This window comes from Toxotes jaculatrix, chromosome 22 (genome assembly GCF_017976425.1).
Source record: "Toxotes jaculatrix isolate fToxJac2 chromosome 22, fToxJac2.pri, whole genome shotgun sequence".
NCBI classification, from domain to species: Eukaryota; Metazoa; Chordata; class Actinopteri; family Toxotidae; genus Toxotes; species Toxotes jaculatrix.
This window is the reverse complement of record NC_054415.1, coordinates 12,076,004-12,095,105: the sequence shown is the minus strand read 5'-3', so window position 1 is coordinate 12,095,105 and position 19,102 is coordinate 12,076,004. Positions and strand designations below refer to the sequence as shown.

At 40.4% G+C, this 19,102-nt stretch overlaps 1 protein-coding gene across 1 annotated transcript; it reads right to left on the bottom strand.

Moving 5' to 3' along the window:
* Positions 1-77: 77 nt before the first annotated feature.
* On the bottom strand, positions 78-14,135 carry LOC121176577 (mucin-19-like). Its single transcript, XM_041030668.1, has 43 exons — positions 14,061-14,135; positions 13,668-13,712; positions 13,052-13,277; positions 12,437-12,566; positions 12,194-12,257; positions 12,024-12,106; positions 11,181-11,376; positions 10,883-11,002; positions 10,680-10,800; positions 10,443-10,578; positions 10,275-10,352; positions 10,109-10,178; positions 9,814-9,951; positions 9,527-9,676; positions 9,275-9,369; positions 9,052-9,184; positions 8,635-8,878; positions 8,443-8,483; positions 8,180-8,268; positions 7,816-7,970; positions 7,584-7,722; positions 7,220-7,324; positions 6,829-7,020; positions 6,596-6,668; positions 6,344-6,513; positions 6,044-6,200; positions 5,703-5,813; positions 5,425-5,566; positions 5,258-5,286; positions 3,916-5,115; positions 3,461-3,702; positions 3,114-3,300; positions 2,632-2,857; positions 2,304-2,476; positions 2,111-2,180; positions 1,872-1,981; positions 1,735-1,766; positions 1,493-1,643; positions 1,348-1,385; positions 1,135-1,242; positions 613-652; positions 419-527; positions 78-132 (listed from the first exon to the last, which is right to left on the bottom strand). The coding sequence occupies exons 1-43, from the start codon at positions 14,107-14,109 to the stop codon at positions 78-80; spliced, it is 6,222 nt and encodes a 2,073-aa protein (XP_040886602.1). The 5' UTR covers positions 14,110-14,135.
* Between the last annotated feature and the right edge of the window lie 4,967 nt (positions 14,136-19,102).

The following is a 19,102-nucleotide window of genomic DNA, read 5'->3' as shown; positions in this document are numbered from 1 at the left end:
ACCACAGGATCTGCACTCACAGCCGGTGATGTGAGTGTATGTGTAGTGTCTGGTAGTGAGGTCGGAACACAGCAGGGTCACAGATCTCTGCTCTGAGCTCCGCTGCTGACAGCATCTGCTCCTCTGCTCCACCTGTAGGTCACCGTGTAACACCACCCTGACGCCCATGGACCGAGGTACAGGGGGGGGGGAGGAGGGGAGAGGAAGGAAGAAGGAGTGGAGAGAGTGATTGAGACAAGAGATGTGTTACTGTAAGCTTGTGTTAGTGTAAGCTTAATCAGAGATGTGTTACTATAAGCTTAATCACACAGCTCCTGCTGAGTCCACAGTATGGACACTAATAACAGACCTTAACATGTGTTAACTGGCTGTGGCATAACTATTTATATTAAGCAGTGATAACTAGATTTCTTCTCACCTGTGCTGAGACACACACTGACCCTGACACACAGGCATCTCTACGACAGTGGTACAGTTGTCTATGGTGATGTTGAAGCTGGACACCCGGGGAGCACAGCTCTTATTACCTAGAAATGAAGGAGGAATAACATGGAAGGTAAAGTTGACAACTGAACAGTTTATATTTCTGCATTTTATTGGTTCACAACTTACATGTGAAGCAGAAGTGCTGGTTATCCCAAATCCTGTCCTCCTGGAGAACAAATCCACAAGAGTTCATGGTCAAAGAAATACTTCATTATGATGCCAGTGCATGTTCTTTGTAAGTGTACTGTTTGAAATCTTTAAGTCGCAATGAAATGTAAAAAGACCGCAGTAAATTTGAAAAAGGGCTGCAAAGATCACTCCTCACGCCTCACTGTACAGATTTTATTTATTTGTGCTCATTATATAGCAGAAATGCCTGGATGGAATCCACTTGAACTCAAGGATGAGCTGATTAGAATTTGGTGGTCAAAGGTCAAGGTCTGGACAGACATGGTTTGACTGGTTGGTGGAGATATGCAATCACGAGGCGGGAATTCTAGTTTCAGTAGTACCAATGATATAATTTCATTATCAGACAACTTAACTTAAGCTGGAAATAAATGCAGTAATACAAGAGTAATGATGCCAAAATAAATCTCATGATGTTAGAGTTGTTGGTTTAAAGAGGACAGGAGGGGTATGCAGTACCTCAGGACAGTTTTCTCTGGGACAGACTCTAGTCACAGTCTGAATACCCTTATTGCTGCAGGTGAACAACATGCAGGGAACGGCGGCATCTGTCCATGTGTCTCCCACCTGTACACATAAAGATACTATCATGACAAGACCCAACTCAATGTTCTAGTTGTTTTGATTTCCTTTATCATATATCTTTATTAATATGAGATCCACACAACATACCTTGTATGTTTTTTCATTATAACTGCAGTTCCTCTCAACTGAAAATAACACAATAAGTAAATAGCATCCAGGAACAGAGGACCAAATATGTATTAGTATTTGAGTAAACCACTATTTTAAAATAACATGAAATGCCAGTGCTTACCACAAATCTGTTGACCACAGCAAGAGGAGTTTACTAAAATATTGGGGCCACAGTCAGGAGGTGGCTCAGGGGCTTTCAGAACACACTCCTCTGCCCGAGTCTGGCTGTTACATCTACACACGTGGCAGTTGGACTGCCACACCTCACCAGGCTGGAAGACAGGTACAGAAATACTTTTTAAATTTAGAGATTAATCCAGAGTTACTATATTGCACTATTGTTTTTACAACAACCATTCTTACCAGCTTGGGCTCTCCAAGTGGTCCTTTACAGTCTGTGTGGGGGAAAAAAAGGAAAGAAACTCAGCATTTCCTTGAGTAAAAGTTCAAGGGAAAATTGTGTAGTAGTCATTGTCACGAAAACAAATCATGTTACTCACAGGGGCATTCAAACACACAGTTGTTGGAATGATTTCCTGCCCTGATCTGGCCTCTGGGACAGAAACAACCAGTACTGTTTTTTCCAAGGGAGGGTCCTGAATGTTGCACTCTGTGCAGCCAAACCAGAGGGAAGGTAAGAATAGAAATGATGAACACCTTGACAATTGACTATTCTGGATTCAGTAGGATGTGAAATAAATGTGTAAGGAAATTAATCGTAAAAGTAAAGTCTCCAAACCCTCCGTAGCAGAAGTCATCTAACTTGTCATGACATTCTTTGTAAACCAGTCCTTCTGAACAATGCACATCTGAAACATGAACAAGGGCACTTTGGTTATTAAAGTGTACAAATGCATCAAGACAATAATTCAACCTTGGTGTGGATGGCTTTGTTTTACTGGGTGTAAAAAATAAAACAAAAAAACACATACCACAGCTTCCATTAGTCAATCGTCTCCAATCAATGCAGAAGCCAGCGTCCTTGCATTCCTCAGCAGCTTGTTCTAGAGAAGAGCAAGGATTGCCTGTGTTCCCGCATGAATCAAACTCACAGTTCTTCTTTTTAAGGTTCAGATTCACATAGTCTCTGCATACTGAAAAGACTCTGAGGAAACAGATTAGATTTTTAATCAGTTAAGAACATATAAGTCAAAATAGACAATGACAAACAGCTAAGGTTATAAACCCCTGAAATTAAAAGAAAAATCACAGAAACTAGAAACAGACAAAACTAGCTGAACTAGCACTTTACGGGCTTACGGGTGGTCTAGCAGCTCACACAGTGGACTTTTAGGGCAGGTGGTGGTGGTGGAAATGCTTGTGGGTCCTGGAGTTGACCAAGGATGACACGGTACATCCCTTGGTGCAGCAGCACAGGCTGGTTTCAGAGGGTCAGAGTACACCCAGTCATAGGCCGTCTTCTCACAGCAGCTATTGTCCTCGATCTGCCCTCCTCTACGGATGCACGATCTGCCACCACATACGCCTGGAAAGAAGATGGCGAAGTGAGTTCAGAGAAGAACTAATACACATTTCAATGGACATAAACACTCAGTTGTCTCTCGTCTGAGAGGAGATCAAAACCAGCATTATTTTTTTTTGATAGTAACAGGGTATCAACACTCAACTCTATGTACAGCTTTTAGCTACTTTTAAGACTGGTGGTCAGAAACAGTTTTCCACAAATACACATTGCTTAAATGGATATACATAGCACACTTTTCTTTCCAGCGGTTACCCACCACATTGTCCCCAGGTGTTGTTGAGGAAGTGTTCCATGGCCAGACTGACAACCAGGGTGTAAGATGGACTTAAGGAGACATAAGAGCGAATCTCTGGGAGGTAGATATACACCACATACCCCGTCGTCTCAAACTTCAACCCATTCTCCTCGTATGGCGGCTGTATGGTCACGTTGTTCAGAGTGGCCTAAGGTAGATTGATCAATATCAAACTCACTGTCTCACTTTTTCTATAAAGTATGGGAATTTTAAATACTTGAAGCAAAAACATCCAGTATAAGCATCCTCACTATATAAGGATGCATGGTGACATGATTTAAGTAATAAAGAGTTGTATGATATCCAACCTGTACTGTAAATAAATCTGGGACGATATTGAGGGTAGCAATATTGTTCTGATATTTCAGGATGATGCCTTTGGCACAGGAGCCATCGAGGCCCGGCACACAGTAGAAGTTGTCCACAGCAATGGACAGGTGATGTTGTGGCGACTGCTCCTCCACCAGGATGTAGGTACATTCGTCCAGGAAATCAAAGGTTACTCCTTCGAAAGAGATGTAGTGGGGGTCCCCATATAGATCACAGCGACCTACGGGAGATATGGGGAAATATGAAAGGTGATTTTATTAGATATGGACAAGATATTTATGAAAAACTATTTTAAGCATCAGAGACTTAATTAATCCAAAACATCACAACCAAATACCTGCCAAAGAAACAACACTCCCACCAGCTTCAACTGCACTTTGTGTTTAGTTGTTTAGTGCTAATTAGCAAATGAGACAGACAAGGACATACTTACAGTCACATTTCCATGTTTCACAGCATCCATCCCACACTTTTGTGACCTGGCCTCTGGGGCAGATGGGAACTGTAGGCTCTGGACAAATCACTGGGGTCAACTCTATCTTCCCATTTGTACAGGTCTTATGGAAGCAGTCCTCTGTCCACGTCTCGCCGCAAACCCAAGTTTCTTTCCTCTTCAGGTCTCTACACTCACTGCATACTGTTGTGTGAGTTGTCAACTCCGTACTGAATGTTGGCAAAGTAGACTGTGTTGAGTCTGTGGCTACCGAAGTGTGATGTGTTTTCTCTGTCGCTGCAGTAGTCACAGATGTAGCTGGCTCTCCAGAGGTTGTCGTGTCAGTTGCATTGGTAAATCCTTTACTGGTGGACATCTCAGTGGTATATGTTGTTGGTGGCATCATGGTAGTTTCATTGGTCACTTTGTTAGACGCTGTTGACACTGAGAAGGTGGTAGTAGGTTGAGTGACTATAGGAGAAGTTTCAGTAGAAGTTTCTGTGATGGTGATTTCAGTTGATCCTGAGGTTTCAGCAGGTGTTGCATTTGTTGCAAAGGTGGTTGTTGATTGAACTGTTGTTGGTGGCTCTGTGTGTTTTGTTGAGGAAGTATCTGCTGGGGGTTCTGACTCTAGTGTCCACATTGACACTGTTGTGATTGTCTGTTCTGTGGTGGATTCAGTGGTATTTGTTACTGTTGTAGGTTGTGTTGAGGAAGCAGTTGCTACTGTAGATGTGGTATTCATTGTAGTTATAGACGATGTGGTGGGTGAGCTGGTAGAGACTGCTGTTGTGTTAGCCAGTTCTGTAGGGGTTACTGAGGTTACAGTGGTAGTTGATGTAGTTGCAGTCGGTGTTGAGACGGTGGAAAGAGCACTTGACCAGTTTTCAGTGGTAGCTGAGACATTGGTAACAGTCGTCAGTGGTGTAGTGTTAGTGGAAGGCATTGTTGACGATGTTTCAGTTGTAGTAGAAGCAGATGTAGTTGTTGGTGTAGTAGAAGACACTGTTGATGGTGTTTCGCTGGTGGTTGACACAGTGGTAACGGTTGTCAGTGGTGTAGTGGAAGGCACTGTTGACGATGTTTCAGTCGTAGTTAAAGCAGATGTAGTTGTTGGTGTAGTGGAAGGCACTGCTTCTGTGGTGGTTGAAGCATTTGTGACGGGAGTGGTTGGAATAGGGGTGGTGGTAGGTGGAGGTGCTGTTGGGGCAGAGGTTGTAGTAAGCTCTGGTGTTTTGAAAGAAGGTTCTGTAAAAAAAAATAATCTAAAGCACCACAGCACCTTTTTCATAAGTTGTAAATGTTGTAATAAGAGAATATAATTTGCATAATTCATACTTACGGCAGTTAATCGTTCCATTTTCACATGGGCTGACAAGAATAAATAAGAAATATCCAGTTATGAATGTGATTACCAATGTTGAGTGCACAATTTCTCATAATACATTACACAATGTTACACAAAATATGTGTAGACATACAATAGTCATTACAAATGGCTCATCTTACCACTTATTAGACTGTATCATCACCACTGTCCCAGGCTGAATGATTGTGTCATTGAAATAACAAGTGCAGTTCCTCAGTTTGGTGCATTCACCAGTATTTTCATCATAGTATGGTGCATCTTTTGGACATCTGGGGTAGCAACCTTTTCCCAGAACAAACAATGTTTATTTTGCATTCATTCAAGCATTATTTTAATTTCCACATTAAGCTGAGTAAGGCTTAAGTTCAGTTGTTAGGTTGTTGTTAGTAATTTAATACTGCAAAAAAAGCCTGGTTACCTTCCAGCTTGTGAGTGAAATAGCTGTCTTTGCCACAGGTTAGCATCTCGCCACAGGCTTCATAGTGCCAGCTACACTGACCCTGCTCATTGTAGTAATCACAGTAGACAGCTATGGGTGAAATTATTACAGGTTAGTTTTATTACAGAGGACCTTATAGTCCATAAATTTCCAATAATATCTAACAGTTTTCATCAAATGGATTGTTGACTACATACATGTCATGCATTGTCAGCATAATGATAAAGCAATACTTTAATACTGATAAAATATTACGTAAAATGCAGCTTTAAGAGTTAAATAAAACTAATGTTATATGGGAAGAAGGGGTCTTAACTTACGACACAAATCAGGTGTTCTCCATTTGACGCACACATCCTGGTCACTGCAGGCCTCGGCGTAGGCTGCCACAGCTGTGCAGAAGCCCAGAAACTTCCCTTCAAACTCACAGGAGCAGGATTCCTGAACGCAGGCGTGGTAGTAAGGCTCAGGATCCACCTGGGGATTGTAGATAATCCATCATAATAAAGCTTTTATTGACATGTTTAGGGGATTAATGGTCTGAGTTTCTTGTAGTTTATACCCAAACAGAAATCCAGACCCTGGTGTTAGTGTCATGCTAAATGTGTAAAAATGCATACTTTCAAGTGACAGTCTTTAAAAGTGTCTGCTGTAATGATCATACAGCGCCGCTGGGCCCAGGCTGAGCAGTAGGAGTTGCGTTCACAAGGAAATATCTCGGTGGTCACATCAGAACAAGAGGGTGTGGCAGCCTTCCAGCTGTTTCCAAAGGTGAGGGGACTGGACACCACTAAAAAAAAAAACTTTGGGAGTCATTTGGGGTAATGACAAAAATATTTCTGCATTATGAAATGAAGAGAAAATTAATTTACCTGCTGAACCACTTATCTTAAGGTCATTCATCTCATTTGAGTCAAAATTCCCACACAGGCCACACACTCGGTTCTACAGGAGAGATGATTAAAAAGTTAATTTAAAAACAATAAAAATTCAATTGCTATTATAAGCAACTGTTTCTACTTAATTTTTTATTTATTTTTGCCGTGAGAAGGAAAATGTGGAGAGAGAGAGTTTCAAAATCCATCGTTACATCCTCATCACTCACCCTCCAGTTTGGCTGCAGCTCTATGGTGACCCTGGTGTGTTTGTCCCAGATAAGAGTTATCCCACTGCTTGGCACTGAGATTATGATGTAGAGTCCCACAGTGTGTGTGGTGTAAAGCGGATCTTCTTGCAGAGTCCAGTTTTGGAGGTGTCTGGTCACCCTCATATCACTCAGTGTCAGGGTGACTTTGTCCTGAATGGAACAACACAGGACATTTCCAACCCATGGTACAACATTATTTAAGCATTTTGATAAGTTAATGTGTTGCAGACTTTACTGGTATGTAACCAATAACCAATGTAAGGTTAGAATAATAAGCAGGTAAATGAATGGAAAGCATACAGTAACATGCTGAGCTGAGTCTATGTGGAGAGAACCATGAATCACAGACCTGCAGATCCAGGACGATGGAGCGCGAGCAGGTCAGTGCCTCATCACAGCACGGTACACTCTCCACTCTGACAGAGAAGGAGCCGTCTCTATTTCCACAGTAATCCTGAAATAAGAAGAGAAGAGCTTCCAAAATACTAGTACGCAAAATAAGCCAAACTATAGCCTATATTTTAAAAATGCCCTTTATTATAGGTCAGGCAGTCAGGTGATGTACCATGTTCCAAGGCAATATATACTGAAGAATTAGAAAGCCTGAGCAAAGAAATATGTGAATAAACGATTGTGTCATTAATTTAAGATTTAGCTGTGTAAACAGAAGTCTTTTGCCATGTCTTTGCACCACTTTTCATATTTGCTCTCACCTCTACAAGTGTGTACTGGCAGTGTCCATTAAAGCGGTACCATTTGGAGTCAAAGGTCTGGTAATGTCCATTTCCATAGACTTGACACTTCCCAGGACATGGCTCGTCATTGCAGTGCCACTGACCCTGACCACAGACACTGACAGACAGACGGATGTAACAATTTTATCTCATGAATGAATAAGAAACTGTGAATGGACAAGTAGTAAAGCAGCAGTAAAGCAGATGTTACCATGTTTTACAGTTGGTTTTGACATGTTGTCCTGAGCTGAACACTTTGCCACTGTACACACAGGTGCAGTTGTCCAGAGAAACACAGTTTCCACGGTGATCCTCATACTGGTCATATGGGCAGTAGCAGCCACTCTCACAGGCCATACTAGCACCCTGCAAATCAGACAAGAAAATCTTTTTGCTCAACAGTACATTTGACCAATCACAATTACAGACATCTGTTCTGGACAAAGTGTAAGTTATAGGGCAGCAATTCAATGACAGAAATATAAAATGACAGATCAGTGGCCTCAAGTGTGTCATCAAAAAAAAAGAAAAGAAAAGAGACAGTTATGGAAGCCAGATAAAATCTGTTGACCTACCAGTGGTTTGCTGAGACTGTCACAGGTTTTCTGAGCTGTGTTAACTGGGTACTCTGAGCAGTGAACACAAACCTTCCCATTTTTGCAACCTGATGCAAACAATCATCAAAAACATAATCATAGTTTGCCATCTGACACATGTTATGTGATATTAACATAAAAGCTTTTATGACTGCATTTATGATAATGACTGTCAGTTAAAGTATGGTTTTCAAATATATACAAAATAATTTATAAAATATTTATAAAAAATATTTATTTACCACAATCCTTGGAGCAGCTCAGTTCTCCATTCTCACAGAGGCTTTTGAAGACACAGTATTGGATTTGAGATACAAAACAATAGCTAACATTTATCTGCACCATAGATGTATTTAACTACAAAAACAAGATCTTAATATTAAAGGTATCTGAGTTTAAACTGGTGACAAACACTCTGATGATGATAAACTCACCACTGGCGTCCGTCGATAACGGCGGGTCCCGGTGGAGTTATGCCGCCATAGTGATGACATACACACTCCGACTTTGGCGTGCAGATGTATCCTTGGTTCAGGTGGGTTCCTTTCGGACAACCGCAACCCTCCACAGGAGCATCATCCAACCAACAGCGAGGGTCAGGGCCAGACAGGGAACGGCATGTGTGGTTGCAGGCCCGCGTGTCGTAGAAGAACTCTTGGTTCTTTTGACAATTTAAAGCTGTGACAGGACATTGTGATTAAATGTACATCAGTATTTACTACTTCTGAAAGTCATCATTTGTGCCAGTTGTTTGATCATTAGTCCGGAGCTGAAATGCAGACAAAAGAAGAGGAATGTCTTTTGAGCTTTGTATATTTATATATTTGTATATTTATTAAAGCTGAACTCACTGCAGTTGGTAGCCGTCCTCCAGTCACCGACTGCAACACCCAGAACAGCGCAAGCTTTGGCATAGCTACCCAGAGCAACACATAAACACTGCTGCAGGTTGCTGCCACAGTTACAGGTTCTTTGGATGCAAGCCTGAAAGTAATAATCAATTTCAAGTTAACAGGAGTCTGTGATTGCTGGAAACTTATTAAGGATTTGGTTGATGTGTAAAAGTCTTCTTACGGTGTGGAACTGATCAGTTGGGATATGACTATGGCACTTAGCAAATACCCCAGCTCGGTTGTTCAACACAGAACACTTTTCATCTGCAAATATTTCTGCAAAAATACATATTAAGATAATGAAATATGTTTGACAAGTCATTATGTGTTAAATATCAGAGAGAAGCAAGCAATGTAGTGTTTTATTATCCAAATTATTGATGTACAGTTCAGACAAACATTCTACAGGTACATTCATATCATTCACTGGTACCATTGTCTGTGTTGCTGCAGGTTGGGGGTATGTTCACTGCACAAGCACCCACACTCCAGGACAGAGCAAAAGTCTGTGGTGAGTTCTCAACAATCCCGCTGCTGGTGGTGAAATCATCTGTGGTGTCGTTGTTGCTGTTGCCACAAAGACCTGAAAGACCAATCAAACTCAATCACACCACAGAGAATCAGTGAATCAGTCAAGTCATGATGATAGTGAATCCCAGGGGGCTGCCAATGCCAGTGCCAATATATTTGGCCTGTGTGTTTGTAGACTGAGATCCAGACCTGAGATTATGCCTGTGTGGTTTCTGGGTGGAGTGATGTAGAGTTGAATTTCAGGAGACACCTGGACTTGGATCTTCATGCCAAAGGATGTCTGGACTTGGATGTACATGGAAGACTGCCAGAAAACCAGGGCGTGATCTGTTAGGTGAGAGATTAGTGACTCTGTAGATGAGTAACTAAACTGGATGCATTACAAGGCAAACGGAACTGACACGTTAATATAGTATATGAGATGGACAACACTTTACATCCGAAACAAAAAAATAATAATCATGTTTTGTCTTTTTCTTCTTACCAGACTGATGAAGTTCAGTAATCAACTCTTCTCCCACTTTAACACTGTTGTGTGAGAATGTATACATTTCCTGCAAATCCCAAAGGACATTTAAATTCACTTATGATGCTCTCTGTGATATTTGCTTGACAGATTATGTGGTCTTGAAGTTAAAGACTGTCTGTACCTGAAAAAGCTGAAGACCAACTGTTTTCAGGGACACGTCCTTTTCAGAAAACTGAACAGTTATTGTCCAATTGAGACCCTTAAAAAGGAATTTTAATAGAGTCAGTATCACAAAAATGGCAGCATGTGTTGGTTAAAGTTAAACGATGGTGTGGTAGGAAAGTTTTACCTGTGACACCACATATGTACATTTACCAGGGACGACATATTGTTTGCCATCAAATGTTGTCACAAACTGTCCTTCAACGAGACACCTGGATGGGCAGAAGTTTTCGGAGCAACGCCACTTCCCACCCTCACACACACTGAGAGGAGAGATTTTAGTTAAAATTAAAATTTTCACATAGAAATTTGCAATTCATGGATATTTCATTAGCATGAACAACTTTTTTTCCTGCCTTCTTACCATGACTGACACTTGGTGCTGCGAATGTCTCCATTTAAGTATCTCCTGCCAGCAAACTCACAGGGGCAGTTGGACACATTTACACAGCGGAAGCCTTCTGCGCGGTTGTTAAGCACCTTACCTACACGCAGAGTTCAGCAAAGCCTTAAACAGCTAAACAACAGACTGACAGTGAAGAACTGAATGCTACAATCAATTCTCACCCTTTGGGCACACACACGAGCTTGTGAGATCCTGGAGTCTGGGGTTTGGGTCGGAGCAGCTGGGAACAAAGGCAGCACCCTGTTCTACATAAACCAGGTCTCCTGGACAACTCTGTGGGACTGAATTCACCCACAGAAAACAACAGTCAAATCACATCAACTGATCGTAATTAAAGCAGATGTCAGTGAAATTAAAATTTCTGAAATCGTGTTTGTTTAGAAACATAAAAATAAGGAAATAAAAAGATAAATTTAGACTAATAATTAGAATTAGATTCACACTAAAATTTCACCCTACCGCATCCAGTTACAGTTCTCCATGTTGTCCAGACGTAGCTGTTATTTCCACACTGCTGGACAACTTCTTTGAAGAACGCACAGCTTATGTATTTGTTGTTTTCATAGCTGTAAATGTTTTCTTCACAAAGTTGGATATAATGAGGCGTCCTGGCTTGTAGACAATCCAAGGTGTAGGAAAAGAACTGTCTGCACAGCTGTAAATATTGTCAGAGAAACCGTGTGAAACGCCTGAAATTAGGACTTATTTCAGGGTAGCTGTTCAATACTTTAAAACTTATATGATGTCCTCTAAAAGGCAATATTTTCATAACTAAAAAAACTGTTTTTAGTGAGTTCAGTGGAAAGCACATGATCATCACTGTCACAGGGGGCAAGGACTTGGACCCAAACACAAAGACCCTCAAGACAGGCAGAGTGAGAGAACTAAAAGTGTTTTAATTAACCAAAAATCATCCATACGGGAGAAAAACACTCAGGAACAAAAAACAAAAATACAAAAGTTCTTACATGAAAACCGGAAACTAAGGTAAATCCATGAGGTGGGGAAAAAATGCAAGGCACAGGTACGGGAACAAACACGGGGAAGACACAGACTCAGGCACAGACTTGGGTATCGACACGGGCATGGAAACAGACATGGAAACAGATGAACCTTAAAGACGAGACTTAAATACACAAGGCAATGGGCAACAGGTGAAACCAATTAGGGCGGGGCAGACAATCACAAAGGCGGGAAACAAGACAAAGACAGGAAGTAGAACAAGACAAGATACACAAGGGCTATGATTACAAAATAAAACAGGAACTATAAACAAAACAGTGACTGCAACAGTCAACTTACTGCGTTCATAACAAATTCAGGATCTCGGGTTTGACATGTGTCCTCAGTAAGCACGCTCTCTGTAATCAGCTGCTGCTTGTTGCCTAAATTAATAAAAAAGGTACATTCTTAGAGCAAACTGTATGAAAAAAAAGTTGTCAAAAGTTACAAAACTAAAACCTGTATGTTACCTGGAACATTGTGTTTTCCACACAGTCCTGTCATGTCGGCGCTCAGCTCCTGCTCCAGCTCCACCTTAACAACAAGTTATTCGAAAAGCTTCAGTGGGTGAGGTCAGTGCTCTGCAGTAGTAAACTAGCTGTCAATAATCCAATATTCCAATAAACATTCATATCATTATCATCTGTGTGCCTGTGTTTACGCTCTCCTGTGCAGCAAAGACAAAAATATATGCAGCATTAGTGTCCTCTCACCCTGACATTGTCTATTCCCCCAGGTACACTGTGCCAGGTCACAGAGAGAGGAAGCAGCGAGCTCCTTAGTTTAGTGTAGATGCCGTACTGAAAAATATGCTGGTAGGTGTGGTCGTATGGAAGGGAAACACTGTTGACAAATTAACAGGGGCATCAGTGCTGAGATCATACAATTTAAAAAAAAAGTTCATGAAAAATAATAAATGAATCATACTGGTAAAATATTACACCAACCACTTCCCCCAAAACAGCCAGTAAGTCACCTTGCAGACTGTGTCAACCTTCAGTAATACTCCCATAGTATGTTTTTAATTAATAATGCATAGTGTCCCAGAGTCAAAGCTAATAATAAACTAAAACTGACGCCATTAAGAATGCATAACGCTGCCAACCACCTGGCTGTGTGGCTGAATATGAATGCCATTTGAGGGAATAATCTGAAGTGCCTTTGGGCACACCAACTACACTCTTACTGTAGTTAGGTGTAGCTGAGTAACATGACTCAGAGGATGTGTGATTAGATTTTTGCACGAATCATCATTTGGTTTCTCTGTGTTGCTACAGTTTTCCTGTGATGAAAGAACATCAGGGTGGCTCAGATTTTGGGGGGCAAACCTTGTTTTCTCCACCTGGATGCTTCCATTCTGCACAACGGTCCTGATTTTGTTGATGTTGATCTCGACTTGGGCCAGTAGCCCGTTCTGGCCTCGCCGTATGATGATGTCACATTCAACCCGGTTGTGCGAGAAGCGGGTGAGGGTGAACGGGCAGTTGGATCGCACATAGAAACCTGAACTGTTGAAAGGTTGGACGACCCCGCTGCCGAATGTCCTGCAAGTGTCTGATCACAACAAAGGTCAGTTTGCTGAGGACATGACAGAATTCATTAAGGAAGAAATTAATCACTTTGATTATTTTGCTATTCCAGCTTTAGGCTTTTAAATATTATTGTCAAAATGTAATCTGTTTTTTTTTTTTCTAAAAGTAAGAGATGATCAGCAAAATAATCCACAACTTAAATTCACTAATGAAATGTAAATATAAGTTCATTAATTCATTAATCAATATTCCTCCACATACCATGGAACAATGCAAATATCAATCATGTGTTCTTTATAAAAAAAATTTTATTATTAGCAATTTAAAATCAATAAACATAATAGCTAATTATTATGTCAAGATATATAAAAATGGACTGATCAAAATCCAACTTTGGCTGATTTATACTCACATTTCTGAGTTTCTGTTGTTGAGACTGATTCACCTGTGCCTAAAACTAGGAAACAAATACAATAAAAATAATTAGAAATTATGAATATTTACACTATTGTGTACATTATTGTTATAATGGAAATACAGTATTTGATGCTGATGCATTAATGCGTAAGTAGCATTTTACTGGTGTAGATGGTTGTGGCGGAGCCGATTTAAACCATTTCATACACTGTGTAGTGAGCAGTTTAACTAGACACCATAACTAGCGACTAAAGCTGTCATATAAATGTAGTGGTGCAAAGAGAACAATATTTAATTCAATTTTGCAAAAATCCTTGTCATGTATCATCTTTTTTGCTTAAAAGAATTAATTCAAGTTTAAATGATTTAATGAAAGATTGCATGATACCTGAGGCCAGTAAGAAGCAGACAGCCAGCATCCATCTCTGTGAGGTCATGCTGCCTGACGCTCCCTCGCTGCAGGAGAGCAGGTGAAACCAGGAGGAACTGCACAAAGAGCCCACCACAGGGTTTATATATGTAGTGTCACACACACACACACACACACACACACACACACACACACTTCTTTCAGTGGAAATACCAGGAAACAAAAATCAGAAAAGTAATTATTAAACATTAATCTAAATGGTAATTATGCAGAGACACAACGCAATGCTGGAAACCAGCTTATTTTAAAGAATATCCTTCTTATCATGTTGCATTTACAATTAAATAAATCTATTTCATGGCAACAGTCCCTGCGATATATATTCCCGTGGGAAACTGTGAGGAGTGTGTTTATGCGTGTGTGAGAGACAAAGAGAGATCTCGATTGGCAAGAGGTTTGAAAACTTAGCAAGGAAACCCACACACGAATGGGTGCACAAACACAGTCTAAAAGACTCAACAACAAAACAACTGCCAAAGAAGAGTTTGAAACTTAAGCCTGTTCTCTTATTCCTTTAAAACTCTTGTTTCCTGGTTCAATAATTGCCAGAAATGATAATGCCTGGTTAATATCTGTGGGTTTTTATATTGGAATTGGAAACCGTTCTTTTGATCATATTTTAGTCTTTCCACAAAATGCTGAATAAAAGTAAAAGAAACAGCTATATAAAGGCCATATGTCAGTGTCACCAACTTCAACTAGGTAAAATATTAAGTCCTGTAATGAGGAAAGACGGATGCTTACGTTTGGCAAACACTTGTGAATCAGACAATGCCTTGCAGGTTAAGAGAGGACAATGAGAAATGAGGCTTGATAAATGGTCAGGGTGGATGAACCAGGATGTAGTTAGTTATTTTTCAGCTTGAGAGCAGAAGGAAAGCACCTCATGCCATTTAAGGATACATTCTGCAGCTATTCAGATTTCTTCAGGTCTGCAAACTGAGACAAATGCTTATTAACTAAAATCAGTGAGCTGGTAAAAGGATTAAGTGGCTTGTGAACACATCAGCGGGCTACATTACACCTGAGATCTCTCACCTTAACCCACCAACTGTCAGTCGAGACACATTATTAGTCAAATTAATGTGTGCAGATGTTAGTACTAAACAGTATTGTTACTGAATATTTAACTTATCTATAGGCTATAGGCTAACGTTGGATAAACTAAATAATAACCATGGTGCTGTTAGCAGCTTGCTGCAGACCGTGCCTGCCTTCTGTCTGGTGCTGTTCAGGTAGCAGGGTGGGTTTTAGCAGAAGTTTGTGGCTGTAAACAGCTGCCTGCTGAGGCTGGAGACAGGGTTAATTAGGGTGTGAGATTCAGCTGTTCAGTGAATGTTACCTAAGAGAGAAGCAATGAGCTAAAAGAGGCTAAACTGAAACTGAGTTAGGTGCTAATTGGATTTATGATAGTAACCTCTTTCATGTTTAGCATACCTCTCTATGGTTTTAGGGTGGAGAGGGCCATTTTGCTTACAGTAAGTTAAATTTTGAACACAGCAACACTTAAAATGCCTTTTGATGTGTGAATGCTTCACTGAAGGTAGAAGAGCTTGAAAACAAACTCAGTCTCGGTGCTAGCATCACCTTACAACAATATGGCTAACTTGTTAGCTAACATTAGCCTACTTATGTTCAGCTGACATGGAGCAACAGTTTTCTGAAGTCCTGTTTCTGGGCCACCAGCAAATGTAAGTCCATTATTCACTCCTTGTTTTGCTCTTCTTTGGTATCCACTATCTCCTTATCTTAGCTGTGATGCTGAAACAGCTTCTGCTGCTGCTACAGGAAATAAGGTCAGTGAGAGCGGTGACATTAAACCATGCAGTAAGTGCTTTAAAACAAAAACAAATGACCTAAAAGGAGTTTCAGTTAAGCTCTAAAATATTACAGAGATGGGTGATCATTTCCAGTGGGAGGAATTTGGCAGTTTTGGGAAAAATGCAAAAATATATGCATTTCTTCTGAAAAAAAAAAAAAAAAAAAAAAGCTGTGTTTTTGCTGGCTGTTCAACTTTATTCATCAGCTGGGTAGTTGCAAAAATGTTTGCCATTTTATGCTGGACAGGTAGCATATATAAGGTTTAGCAAGACAGTCATAATATAAAAGTGAACTAAAACCAAAACTAGCTGAAAAGGTTATTAATTTCACCTGTGCTGTCCCTGTTACATGTTGAAATAGGCCACCTATTGTGAAAAGGCCTATAGGTTTTAGTTGTCAATAGCCACTTAGAACAATAGGTTTGACACCAAAATACTGTTTTCTCAGAAATGTTATTACAGCATTGCTTCACCTCTTAAAAGGTTGCAAACCAGGGCTCCAGTAAGCCTGTAATTTCTTCCCGTAATGTACTTCAGCCATCCTGACATCCTTGTGCGAAGGAGGAAATGATTTCATTCTAATGTCTTAAACAACCCAGGAAGAAAACTCTGTAAATCAGCTGTTGTGACTCCACAAGCTGCTGCCACCTTAGGTTGGGCAATCTGACAACCCATCAAGGTGTTTTTCAATGGTGTTCCTCCCTTTCTGACTAAAGATCGTTGTCATTTATGTTCTTGCTCTGCAAACAGTACAGAGGCTAAATCAATCAGTAGAACAATGGATGCTGCTGTCTTACTGCAAATCAATAGGAAGAAGGAAAAAAAGCCAGAAAAGTACAGTTGTAAATAATTCAAATGAATGATTGCTGAATTCGTCCAACTTTCTCTGTGAAATGGTCTATACAAAACTAAAAGTATATATTTGTGCACATAAGTTCCAATTTGTATTTGGTAGAATTATTTTTTACTCTCATTAATAATTCTTAAGCATGATTTTTGCCTCCAAATGCTACGCATGCTGCTTGTTTAGAGCAGGGTTTGTGTTGAAGTCTGTTTCCCCTTTGAATAGTTAGCACCTAGACAGGAAATAATAAAAGCTGGTCAGAATATTGCTCAACGCCTGGATGTTACACATTAAAATTGACATACATAGCAACAACACAGGTGAAAACCTGTGACCAATACAATAGACACACTACGTGTACTGAATTAAACCAAAAACAAAAGTAGTATAACTAATCCTCAACAGTGACCTACTTGATAAGGGAAAGCCCACACAGGTGCTGCTTCCCTACACCTGCCCATGAAAGTGCTGCCTGTACATTTTCAATATTCCTGGTTTATGACTATGTGGAAATGTGGGTGTGATGTTGGTGATAGTGAAAAGATCATGGGTTGCCACATTTTTGATTATCTGGGCAATAATTGCCTAGACAGGTAGACAGCCCGTCTGATGAGTATTGCCACCCTTAGATCGTGCTACTTGCAGGCCTCAAGCAGCTGGAGTCACTAGGTTGATTTCCCTAGGAGAGACATTATAGGTTTTCACCATGAAACCGTGTGAACCACTATGTGTGTAGGAACCCTGTCCCTTTATTGCCCTTCTTCTCTAATGGGCTCAATCATGGGCCATTATCAGGCCATACTCATTCTCCATTTTGCGTGACACCACAGTCCACATATTGATCTGCTCCTGACATGAATGCACATGAATACATTTACAACCATGCCATTTCTCCAGGCTGCGGGCAATGCAACATATTCACAGAGGTTACTTTTTGTGTTTTAAGCTTAATCAATAATGGAGAAGGAACCGTGATAATGGCTGAGTGTGTGAAGAGAGTTCTGGACATGAGAGATGAAGTTTTCCATGGGTTCACTGATACCTGTTGTGCTATAGCAGGAATAAGCTTGTGTTTTTTAATGAGGGTGGATATTGTGATATCTGAATAATTATTTATGGTATTTTTCAGCCAATAATGTTTATTGCCTAACTCCACTTAGGTTCTCATATGATAGCTGAATATTTTAAGTCGTGGAGCATCGGTTGGACAAAATAATCAGTATGAAGACACTGGGCTTTGGGAAATTGTGATGGATATTTTTCACCATTGTCTGACATTTTATAGATATTTGTAAAAAAAAAGATTAATCAACTGAAATGAATTAGGTGCAGCCCTAATAAAGATTATTGAGACTCAGTAAACTGCCTTGCCTTTATGCCACCTTGAATATGTTGGTTCCTTTGAGATGATCAGCTTGTATGTTTAGAAAAGGTAATCAGCTGTTCGGTCACTGTCAGTATGTGTTCAGTTATTCCACCTGTTCTACAGAAACATGGACCTGTAATGCTAAAGCCAGCCCTGCAGGGGGCAGCCGTTTTCCTATTTTGCCAGAGGCAGCCTGATGTACAGTATTTCGGGTGAAACATGATGATATGAAGCCTAAAACCTCTACTTTTATATCATAAACTGTAATTTCACAAATAGGTTGTATGCATATATATTTATAAGCATTTCATTTCTTGTGTTTTAAGAGGAGTAGATGGTGCTTTTACCCCCCCCCAAAATGAAAAACTGTCAGTTTCCATAAGGCTCATTTACATCATGGTCAGCTCACAGTAAACAGCAGCCATGCACATCCTAATGGGCCTCTATTTCAGTAATGATTTTCAGTATTTTTACTCAACCTGGTAATCTGTGGTGTTTTGTATTCTCAACATGCAATTTCCGTGTTTTAATTGAATTGTAGCAGAAGTAAATCCTCTCCATACATGATCCCCTCTCTCCACTCCAGCATCATGCTTCCCAAACAATATTTCTTTGCGTCATGCCGACGCTGGTGGTGACGAACTGGTCCACTACACTCCTCCTATCTTACCTTTCCTCCCCAGTCTTCTTCAACTCCCATCAGGACCACGGGGATGTGATGCACTGATACACACAAGGCTGGACAGCAACTTTCATTCAGGCGCCAGCGTTTTATTTGGGAGAGGTTTTGGGCAAGCAACTTGGCAAAAACTCCAGACTTTAGGGGGAGTGAATTGGTTTAAGTGGGAGAGTGTGTTTTGGGTTTCTTTCTTTTTCTTTTTCTTTTTTTTCTTTTTTCTTTTTCTTTTTCTTTTTTATTAAGCGTCAAAAACAACTCAGCAGCCCTGTGTCCGCTGTTGTATTTTCCCAT